This window comes from Dromiciops gliroides, chromosome 4 (genome assembly GCF_019393635.1).
Source record: "Dromiciops gliroides isolate mDroGli1 chromosome 4, mDroGli1.pri, whole genome shotgun sequence".
Taxonomy (NCBI): Eukaryota; Metazoa; Chordata; class Mammalia; order Microbiotheria; family Microbiotheriidae; genus Dromiciops; species Dromiciops gliroides.
The window spans coordinates 270914010-270926226 of NC_057864.1; the positions used below are offsets into that span (position 1 = coordinate 270914010).

At 38.8% G+C, this 12217-nt stretch overlaps 1 protein-coding gene across 1 annotated transcript in view; it reads left to right on the top strand.

The window, feature by feature from the left end:
- The window catches only part of EFHC1 (EF-hand domain containing 1), a 79291-nt gene that overhangs the window by 29992 nt on the left and 37082 nt on the right, over window positions 1-12217 (top strand). Inside the window, exon 5 of the mRNA XM_043962547.1 lies at window positions 5916-6108. Coding sequence (XP_043818482.1) covers window positions 5916-6108 — 193 coding nt within the window. The remainder of the gene's footprint in view (window positions 1-5915; window positions 6109-12217) is intronic.

Genomic DNA, 12217 nt, shown 5'->3' on the forward strand with positions numbered 1-12217 from the left:
TATGCTTTAATCTGTACTCTAAATTCATCAGTTCTTTCTCTGGAAGGAGATAGCATTTTTCATCATGAGTCCTTTGGAATTATCATGAATCATTGTAATCGGAATAACTAAGTCTTTCGCAGTTGGTTACTGTTAAAATACTGCAGTTATTATGTACTCTTCACTTCACTTTGTATCAATTTATATAAGTCTTTCCAGATTTTTCGGAAACCAACCCCTTTATCATTATTAAAAATTATGTTTATTTTTTAACATTCATTTAAAAAGAAAATTTGAGTTCTAAACTCCCTGAAGAAGCTAAGCAGCATGAAAAAACAACACTCTTAAGTTACATCTGCTTCCTGTTTCAGATCCTAAATTCACCATATCTTCTTTTAAAGCACAGGTAATTCTCACTGAATCCTTGGTAAAGCTACAACATCTAGAGGCATCCCAAAGCTGGTGAATTTGGTTGAATTTCTGATAGCAAAATAGTAATTTGACAAAAACTATTCCAGCTTCCTCTCTGTTAAATTTTGTCAGGTTGATGTGCATTCTCTGGCAGGGTATCTTTGAGGGACCTTTTGCTGTTAAGGATAGAGAACTGGACATAGATTCTGGAAATCAGAGTTTTTATCCTACCTCAGATACTTAGTGGGCAGGTCACAGGACCCCTTAGAGCCTCAACTTCCTTCTCTGTAAAACATTACCACAGCATTGATGTGAAGAAAATGTTTTACAAACCTCAAAGCATTATATAAGGATATTATTTTTATTAAAAGTGCCAGAACACCAGCTATCTCAGTACATCCCAACAGAGATGAATAAGACCAGCATAGTTTAGGCCCATCTCCGTGACTGTGCTAAACAAAAAGCCAATTTCTAGAGATAACTACTTATGACAGTAGACCACAGTTTTGTTCCATTAATTCTCAGGAGTATAAATCAAAACATGACAAATTTGCTTTCTACATGTAAGCCAGCCCCCACATTTAACAAAGAGGAATTTTTCATCTTTGGGGATTTTGCTTTGATGAGAGCTAAATATAATATTCTGTATCAGTGAATATTATAATTTAGATTTTATATAGAAACAAGTATAGAAAAGAACTTCATAGACATTTATATCAGACAAAATATGACATGAAGTAGCAAATGTGCTATAACTTGTATCTAGTATTTCTCATGTGGCCATGCAAATGCCTTATAGTTTTAGAATAATAATAGCTAAAATTTAAACAGTATTTTACAGTTTACAAATGTTTTCCCTACAACAACTCTGTGACGTACGTAGTGTCTATAATATTGGGATATAATTATTCCCATTTTGCAGGTGAGGAAACTGATGTTCAAAAAGAGTCACCTGCCCCTCTATCTCCATCATAACCTGGCCCCCACCCTGTGTCCCTCCACAGCTTTCCCATACATTGTACCTCCTCTCCGTTTTTACCTTCTCTGTCCCCTTTCCTAGGGGCTGTCAGTCTGGATTGCTCCATTTGGGGTACGACAGAACTCTGAACCCTGATCACCACCCTAACCCCCAGTCTCATATCCTCCTTATATCCACTCTGGAACCCCCTTACCGGGCTCTCCCTCCTTCCCTGCCTTCCTACAGCTGCAGATACCAAAAATACTAGATAGCAGAATGAAATTGCTAAGCACCATGGTGACTTAGTGCCTGAGATCTGTGGAAGCCTGGTATAAATCAGAAATTCTGGGAACAAGATCAAAAAGGATAACTAATTCTTGCCTGTCCCCAACTGCAAATAAAATAGGTGATGAACCATCAGTGAGGTAAACTCTATCTACAGGAGTACCCTCAACTACTAGTTTTAATTATTCTGTGATAAAGGGTTAATGTGACATGACCTCTTTTTGATGAAGATGTTATGGCTCTTTTTTAACATTTTGGCTGTGTAATTGGGGTTAAGTGACTTGCCCAGGGTCACACAGCTAGTAAGTGTTAAGTGTCTGAGGCCAGATTTGAACTCAGGTCCTCCCGACTCCAGGGCTGGTGCTCTATCCATTGTGCCATCTAGCTGCCCCATTAATTTGTTTTAACATTTTTTCTTTATAAAATTTGAGTTCCCAAATCTCCCAAAATACCTATGTTACCTCTTAGCATAATGTAGTTTCCTTGATTATCTCTTTTAGTTATTTTGCTTTTCCTTTGTCTGAGATCATTATTGCTAGCCCTGTCTCTTTTACTTCAGCTGGAACATATTAGATTCTGCTCCAGCCCTTTATTTTAACTCTGTGTGTGTCTTTCTGTATTAAATGTGTCTCTTGTAAACAACACATTGTTGGATTCTGGTTTCTAATTTATTTTGCTATCTGCTTCCATTTTACAGATGAACTAATCCCATTCACACTCACAGTTATGATTAATAACTATGTATTTCCCTCTATCCCATTATCACAGGATAATGTGCTCTCTCTTTAATCTGCTCTCTCTTTTATCATTCGCCAACCCCTTCCCTTTTTTCCTTTTCCCATTTCCCTATTGGGTAAGTTACATTTCCATACACAACTCTGTGTGTGTGCCTCTTTTATGGGAAATGATTTCCCCAATTCTTCTTCTCCATTCCTCCCTTTCCCAGGACATCCCTTTCTTAATTCTCCATTTTTTCACATCATCCCAACATAATTGACTCACTCCCATACTTTTTTTCTATGTAGAATCCTTCTAACTGTACAAATTATTATAAAGGTCTTAGAAGATATATGTATTATATTCCCATGTAGATAGGTCAACAGTTAAACCTTATTGAGTCCTTTTATGCTTCTCCTGAGTCTTGTATTTAGAGTCAGATTTTCTACTCGGTTCTGGCCTTTTCATCAGGAATGCTTGAAAGTTCCATTAAATATCCAATTTTTTTTTCTTTGAAGGATTATACCCAGTTTTGCTGGATTGGTTATTCTTGGTTGTAATCCCAGTTTACAGACTATTATATTCCAAATCTTCTGCTTCTTTAATGTGGAGGCCACTAAATCTTGTGTGATTCTGACTTTGGCTCGACGATATTTGAATGGTTTCTTGCTGGCTACTTGAAATATTTTCTATTTGACGTGGGAACTCTGAAATTTGGCTATAATATTCCTGAGAGATTTCATGTTAGGATCTCTGTTAGGAGGTTATTGGTGGATTCTTTCAGTTTCCATTTTACTCTCTGGTTCTAGGGTTTTTGGGCAGTTTGCCATGATAATTTCTTGAAATATAATAGCTAGGCTCTTTCTTTATGGTTTTCAGGTAGTCTAGTAATTCTTAAATTATTTTAATCTGTTTTTATAGTAAGTTGTTTTTCCTATGAGATATTTCACATTTTCTTTTATTTTTTCATTCTTTTGACTTTGTTTTATTGTCTCTTGAAGTCTCATGCAGTTATTAACTTCTGCTTTCCCAGTTCTCATTTTTAAGAAATTATTTTCCTGAGTGAGATTTTGTACTTTTTTCTTTGGTGAATTCTGCTTTTTAAGGATTTCTTTTCTCCACTGAATTTTTGGTACCTCTTTTGCTAAGCTGTTAATTGTCTTTTCATAATTTTCTTCCTTTGTTTTCATTTCTTTACCTAATTTTTCCTCTCCCATTCTTATTTGATTTTGAAAACCATTTCTTACTTTTTCTACGAATTCTCATTGGGCTTATGTCCAATTTAGCTTTTTTTCCTTTGAGGCTTTGCTTGTAGTTGTTTTGACTTCAGGGTCTTCTAAATTTGTGTCTTTATCTTCCCTGTCACCATAGTAGCTTTTCATGGTCAGCTTTTTTTGTTTGTTTGTTTGTTCATTTGCTCTACTTTTAGCAGTATGGAAAAGTGCTTGATACAGAACCCCTCCCCCTCATTCCAGGAACAGAGTCCAACATTAACATAAAGTTTCAAATCAAGAAATAGAGTACAAAAATGAGCAAACAGCAACAGCAAAAAAAAGTGAGAGAAAGAGAAAGCATATGCCCCTGAATATGTCTGGATAATTGAAGTTCCCCATCACAATTACATCAGGCCTCCATGCCAGATCAATGATCTATTTCCCAAATGCTTCCTCTATTTCCTTTTTATGTCCTGGTAGTTTCTAGTAAACTTTAAAGACAAAAAAAAGTTAAGTTTCTCTTTCTGTTAGCTTCACTCTATTCTCCATTATCCTTTCCCTTTTCTGGTTTTTGGATTTCCTGATGAATGTGTCTTCTTACTATATAATGATACTATCCCCTCTTTTGCCTGTATTATTTCTTCTGAACAAAGTATTCTATTGTAGAGCCATTTTGTAGGTATGAGTTTCATCCCACCAAGTCTTAGGAATGAGGTCAAATTTTCCTCCCTCTATTAGGATTTTTAGTTCCATCACCCCTGTTGCCTAGACATTTGCCATTTATGTATAGACATTTGAGACCAAGAGTTTTATTACTTGTTCCTTTTTTGGATTTTGTCTCCTGTGAATTTGTCTCCCAATTGCTGTTCTTCTGTGAACTATAATTGTTCTTTTGATGGATCTCTCTCTCTCTCTCTCTCTGTATATATATATATATATATATATATATATATATATATATATATATATATATATATATATATATATATATATATATATGCAGTCTTATCATTCCTCCATTCTTTAGTTTAAAGACCTTTTTATTAGATTTGCCAGAAACTCTATAATTACATCCTTAATCAGCTTTTGTTAAATGTGCTCCTTCCCTGGTCAGGGATATATTATTCCTATGTTTTAAGCCATTATCCAAAAATCCTGTTCCCATCCTTGTATGCCACCATCTTAGTCAGGTAATCATCTCCTGAATAATTGTTTCTTTTCAGCATCCTTTGCTTTCAATGGACAACAGTAAAGAAAAAAACAATTTAAACTCTTGTGATCTTCAGTTTCTTGCCCAAGACTTCATAATCTTTGGAAATTTTTTTTCAGTTCCTTCAAGCAATACTGTTTGTGCCTTCATGAATCATCACAAGTGGGGAGTATCATCTGTTTTGATTAATCTTGGGAGAGTCTCTATGGGGTCTTGGATACGTGCCTCAGAGAGGCAGCAGGTCTCTCTACTGTTTTTATTTTGTCCGCAGATCTTGGCTTTGGTGCCCCTATTTGGAGAGGCAGGGTCTACAACTTCTCTTTAACACTTCCTTTGACATATACAAGCAATTTTAACATAACTTTATTAAGATACATATGTTACGGGCAGCTAGGTGGCTCAGTGGATAGAGCACCGGCCCTGGATTCAGGAGGACCTGAGTTCAAATCCGGCCTCAGACACTTTACACACTCACTAGCTGTGTGACCCTGGGCAAGTCACTTAACCCCAATTGCCTCACTAAAAAAAAAAAAAAGATACATATGTTACTGTGAACAGAAACAGTTACTCTTTGTACCTCAGCTGATGTTAATCACAGATCAGTATTTCGGTTTTAATTGAGGTCTTCCTTTTTTAAAACCCATCATTACAAGGAAGGACTCCCTGAGAAGTGTAGAGGAGGGATATATTCAAGATGAAGGTGATGTAGGAACAAAGAATATCTATTAAAAATCATATTTAAAAAATAAACTGAGCTGTTCACCTCTGATTTCTTTATGGATTATATCTTTTACTCATTTCTGACTGTTGATAGTTATTTCAATATTTCTAGTGCCCTTAGAAGAATTTTCATTTTCTTGAGCTCATCACAGGGAAGCTACTTTGCCACCTTGATGCCCGCTGATCGTTGTTTATGTCTAAATTTTAAATGACAAAGAGGAAGGGGCAGCTAGGTGGCACAGTGGATAGAACACTGGCCTTTGAGTCAGGAGGACCTAAGACAACCCAGATTGCCTCAAAAAAAAAAAGGTTAAATAAAGTAAAAAACGAAGGACAAAGAAGAAAAGTCAAGCCCCCTTCTTAGGAAATGGGAGGATGGAGCATAACTTCTTTTCTGAGTAATTGTTTTGTATTCCTCCAGGTCCTCCGATTCTATTCAATTTGGGATGATACAGATAGCATGTTTGGAGAGAGTCGAACCTATATTATTCATTACTATCTTGCTGATGACACAGTGGAAGTGCGAGAAGTCCATGAACGGAATGATGGGAGAGATCCTTTCCCAGTCCTGTTGAAGCGCCAGCACTTGCCCAAAGTCTTGGTAGACAATTCAAGTAAGAGTTTCTATGGAATTGTTTTGTCTTCTGTTGTTTGGTTTCTTTCGAAACAGTCAGGATTCATAGCATCTTTTTTTTAATCTCAAAGTAGTTAATCAGATGAACTCTTCTTTAGATGTTTGGGAGACTTCTTAGAAACATATTCCCCCCAGGCACCAAACACTTAATTCACTGTCACTTCATTCTCTTCACTCCAGAGAGAACTATACAGAATGAACCTGTGGCAGGCTAGGCATAACAATCTGATTTCTCGAGCTTTTTAATTTTTTCCTCCACATACTATTGTTACTGTCTTGATTTTTTTTTGAAACTTAGAACTCCATAATAGTTTAGAAAAAAAAGTTCAAAGTATCAAGAATCTTTCTTCTTTACCTGCCCCCTATTATTCCTCACCATCCCAATCCAATCATCTACCAGGAAAGGAGCCTGTATCTCTGCCATTTGCCCTGTTTCTGATCCCCATATAGAATAGAGACCCTCTGTCTTGGACCTTAAGAGAGTGTGTTCCCTGTCTCTGGGGAAACCAATCAACTTTGCTTTGGAACTGCATCTTGGGACTGGGTTGTCCTGATTTGTAGGCCAGTGCGTGCAAAATACCTAAACTGCTATATGCGACTATACTTCACATACCAGCCATATGAAAACAGGCTTTGTCCCAGCCTAACCCCACCTCTTGCTCTGGAAACAGTAGTCAAGTCAGTATTGTTATTGCTATTGGAATGCTACTGGAATCAAATGTTCTATAGGTCCACTCACCATCTCTGAGATTCCTCAGGTCAAAATTCTCTTTTCTGCCATCACTCCCCTTTATGTATCTCCTCTTATTAAGTAAATGTAAGCTTCTGGGGGGCAGGGATGGTCTTACTTTTATATTTCTATTCCTGGCACCTATCACATTTTGTTGTTGTTGTTCAGTCGTTACAGTCACGTTAGACTTTTAATGACCCCATTTTGGGGTCTTCTTGGCAAAGATACTGGAGTACTTTGCTATTTCCTTCTCCAGATCATTTTACAAATGAGGAAACTGAGGCAAACAGGGTTAAGTGGCTTGCTCAGGGTCACACAGCTAGTAACTGTCCGAGGCTGGATTTGCACTTAGGAAGATGAATCTTCCTGTCTTCAAGCTCAACATTCTATCTCCTGCATGATTTGGGTGCCCCACCTGTCACATCATAGGTGCTTAATAAATGCCTTAACATTTACAAAAAATATTTCCTTAATTAGAAATTGCCCTACTAGATAATGTTGATGGGATAATGTAGCTCTGTAGCTTGTTAAGATAGCCCCCACTGTAGCAACATCTGTTCTTTCTTCACTGGATTAAAATAGTTATGAGGAAGGAAGATAAAAAGGGGAAGACACCTGCCATCCATAATCACTTGCCTATGGTGAATAGGCATCCTTGGTGCCCATTCCTGTTTTTGTTACTGACTTCAGTATTTAAAGAATTTTCTCTTAGTTACATAGAATGACCCTGAATCTCTCATTCACAGGTAGCTGAAAGCAATCTCTGGATAGTATTCATTTATCCTCACTGCATCCTTGGGAACTGGGAGATAAAAAAAATTCTGGAAATTTCTCCAGAGAAAGATTGACTTTGAGTCAGAGAACCAATAGCAGAGCTGGGAATGTTATGACATTGAGCTTCCACAGGGCTTAAGTGAGCATGAAATTAGATATAGTCCCTGCCCAGTGAGCTAACAAAGTTAGACGGATTAGGGAAATACAGAGAAATCATGAGGATGCACTTAGGGGGAGGAATTAAATGAGAGAGATAATGCAGTTCCTGAAGCACAGAATCTTTTGCAGTTTCCATTTCTATTTCCATTTTGGACTGCTTGGTTAATAGTTCACAGCTTTCACTCTGGCATGACTAAGTTTGAAATTTATAATTGAACTTTTTTCATAAACTCTAAACGCCTATGTAAACTTATAGGCAAGTGGTGTGCTTGGTTATGTAGGGAAAGATACCTGGCAGCAGAGCAGGTAGCCTGCTCTTTTAAGAAATGTGGGGAAGGCCATACTATGACATAACAGGAAGGAGAAGGCAACAGACCTGAACCTCTGACTCAACAAACCATAAACCAGAATGATATTATTCTGGGGCTAAGGCAAAAAGGCATTTGGTCAATGGACCCTGTGTATCCAATACAATTTAAGAACTCTCTATTCAGCACTGAAAATAAAAACAATAGTAAGAGCTAATGTTTATAGTTTTAGATTTGCAAAGTGATTTTTATATATATGTTTGATCTTCACTGTAGTCCTATGAAATATTTAACAGGTATTTTATTTTACTGATGAAGAAACCGAGGCTGGAAAGCTTCAGATTTCCCCATGGTTGTATAGCTATGAAATGTCGGAGGCAGGAGTCAAGCCTAGCTGTCTGCTGACCTTGAGTCCAAGGTGCTTTCATATTATACTCCCTGTGAAATAATGATAATAATCACATTTATATTTTTAATTAAAATTTTTTCCAATCTTAATAGAATTTTATTTTTCCCAGTTACATGTAAAGATACTTTTCAACATTTGTTTTTGTAAGATTTTAAGTTTCAAATTTTTCCCTCTCTCCCTTCCCTCCCTGCTCCCCAAGACAGAAAGTAATCTTATATAGGTTATATAAGAATCACATTTATAGAACAAGTTTTGCAAAACATTTAACATTTTATTTTGTTCTTTGCATCCACCAAGGAAAGCAAAGGTGCTTAGGAGTTCACCAAATCTAGTTGGTCCTATACCCACCATGTTGCACTGGTCATCTTCCTCCCACCTTGGAACTCTATGCTCCTACTCAGCAGCTCCTAGGCCTCCTGCAGCGCCCTTATGGGGAAGGTCAAGAAAAGCTTCATGTATCTGAGCTTGCACCTTAATGAAAAAGAAGAATTTTGCCAGGCAGAGGTGAGAAGGGAGTGCATCCCTAGCATGGGGGATGAATGAATGCATAGCCCTAATAGGTTGAACTCAGGGAGTAGCTGTCAGGAATGTTCTTTGAGTACATGAAGGAGAATAATGAGAAGTAAGTTTGGGCAGGTAGTTTAGAGCCAGGTTAAAAGTGGCCATAAATGTCAGGCTGTGGGATTTGTATTTTATCCTACAGGGATGAGGGAGCCACAGATGGTTTTTGAGCAGAGTGATAATGACCAGACTCGTGAATTAGATAGATTATTTTGGCAGCTATGTGAGAAGCACATGGTGTAGTGGTGTGAGTGTAGATGTGGAACTGAGTTGCTGTTGAAGGTATGGCAGGTTACCTTGTGGGCTAGAAAGCTCACCTTTCATTTGATACCTTCATGTGAAGGATCATGATCATTCGCTGGGCATGTTGTAAGAAGGTTCTTGTTTAGATATGGATTGACTAAGTGGCCTCCAAAATGCCTTTCATCTTTTAGATTCTATGATTCTGCGACCCCTTAGCATCCCAGCCTTTAGTAGTACTAGGCTTCCACCAGTCTCGGACGACCATGGATCAGCGCCTTGAAGAGCCACAGGCCACAGTGTAGCTGTGCAGTCTGATACAGGAGCCGCAGCTTTCACCGCAATGAGGACATTGGAAAACTGTGCTCTCTGTTGCCCGTAGGTTCCTGCGTCTCATTTGTTTTTCCTCCTCCCGAGCTTGAAGGCCCATCTCAGCTGCGCGCAAGCTGCTCCTGAGTACTGAACTCCATCGGGCACAGTCCTTGGCCATCTCCTCCCAGCTGCCGGTGTCTATTCCCAGAGCCCTCAAGTCTCGCTTGCATACATCTCTATAGCGAAGCTGGGGGTGTCCAGCAGGTCTTTGGCCTGAGGCTAACTTGCCTTAGAGTAGGTCTTTAGGAATTTGCCCATCTTGCATGCGGTGCACATGACCGAGTCAGCGCAGCCGTCCCAGCCTTTAACGCTTATTAAACCATGTGACCTTGGAAGTCACTTTATCTTTCTGAACCTCATATTTCTCATTTTTAAAATGAAGGAGTTAGAATGGGTAGATCTTTAAGGTCCCTTCTTGCTTGCAGTCTATGATCCTATGAAGAATGGATTAAAAGAGAGGCTGAAGGCAGAGAACCAATCAGGAGAATATCACAATACAGTCCAAGAGAGAAATGATTAACTCCAATGAGGTCCTGAATGAGTAGAGGAGGAGGAGATGATATAAGAGATCTTGTGAAGGTAAAAGCAACAGGACTTGACCCTGATCAGATTTGGAGGGGTTGGGGGGTGGAAGGAGAAGAGAATCAAACATGACTGTGATCTTTGGGACTTGGGTGACCCAAGAATGATTGCACAATCAGCATAAATTGAGAAGTTGGAAGGAGGGGTAGATTTAGGAGGGAATAATGGTTAGTTGAGGTCTGCAATGTTGAGTTTGAAGTAGTAGTGGAAAATGTCCCATGGGAAATTGGCTATGTGAGTCTAGAGGTTAGTGGAGATACCGGCATTGAACATTGAGACTGCTTCTGTGAGTGGTTAGAAGAGCTCACCTTAGACACTGAAGGAAATCACATAAAGAATATAGACTTCTTAGTACACCAGGAAAGGAAAGACCTAAGCTGGGAGCAGATTTGAATTGGTTACCTGGACAGAGATGTCTAGAATTGAGCAATTTCCATAAAGCTTCTCCCACAATGAACATATCAGTATTCTCCAACTACTCATCTACATATATTTTGTACCCTTATATATCCTCTTACCTGTGATTAGTTGTTAAACACACTAATCTGAGAGGTTTTTGCTATAGATGAGCAATATGCCAAGAATAAGGCTCTAGGGCATATGAGGAGGATCCCTTTGCTGAGGCAATAAACAAAGGAAGGACCCCTAATCCTTCAAATAATGACCATGGTATATTGACACAGGATGATAATACCAATATTATTGTATGATGGTAGTCTTATCCAAATTATTTATTTCTGATTTGCAGTCTTCATGTTAACGGATCAAATGACCTGTTAGTGCCTTTTCGATGTGACATGACATGACACTAAAATACTTTTGAATCAGGAGAGTAGATTGCCTGTGTTGGAAAGATCCTCATTATCAGTATAGGGGAATAAGACTAATAACATATATAGTAGAGAAGTAGATAGCAAGTTAGTCTGAGAGTCAGGAAGATGTGGATTCAGCTGCTTCCTCTTGTGCTTACTGGTTGATTATGTGATCCTGGGTAAGTCACTTAACTCTTCAGTACCCCCAAGCAAGACTTTGGTTGTTGTTATTCAGTCATTTCAGACTCTTCATGATCTCCTCTGGGGTTTTCTTGGCCAAGATACTGGAGTGCTTTGCCATTTCCTTCTCTAGCTCATTTTATAGATGAGGAAACTGAGGCAAACTCGGTTAAATGTCTTGCCCAGTAAATAAATGTCTGAGGCCAGAGTTGAACTCAGAAAAATGAGTCTGTCTTGCCTCCAGGCCCAGCACTCTATCCACTGAGCCAGCTAGCTACTCCAAGCAAGATGAAGAATTGCAGGAGAGCTGCTTATTTGTGTTAATAGAGGTGGTTCCCCTTCCCTGCCCTTCTTTGCCCCCAACAACTCTGAGATTGGCAATTCAAAGGCTCTTTCCTCATTTCACAGATGAGAGATAAGAAGCTAAGAAATTGTGACATACCTATGATCCCATAGCTCATAGGTATCAGAGGTGAGAAGTAGGATCCAGACCTCCTGTCTCTAAGGTGGAGATAGTGGAAGCCAAGGTGAAGTAAAAGTAATTAGGTCATTCATTCAACACTTATTAAGTGCCTAATACGTACCAAGCACACTGTTAGACCCTGGCGGAAAAATAAAGATAAATACACCGTAGGCAAAAACCAGTAGGAGAGATGAAGCATGTCCACAAATAATTTTAGTACAGATTGTATAGGTGAGGTCCAATGAGCTTGAGAGTTGATAGGAGGGGGGGAGTACATTTAGCTGGGAAGAATAATGAAGGAGCTAAGCCTAGAAGGAAGGGTTGTTTTTCAGCAGGCAGAAGATAGCCTCCTGAAGAAGACCTCTGATGTCCTGAGGACTGAAATTCACTTGCGGCATGGGGAATGGTGTGAGCAGAGATATTGTGGCAGGTAAGATGCAGGGAGGCAGCATGGCATATTGGAGAGAGTCCTGGCTCCAGAGTCAGAGGACCCGAGTTC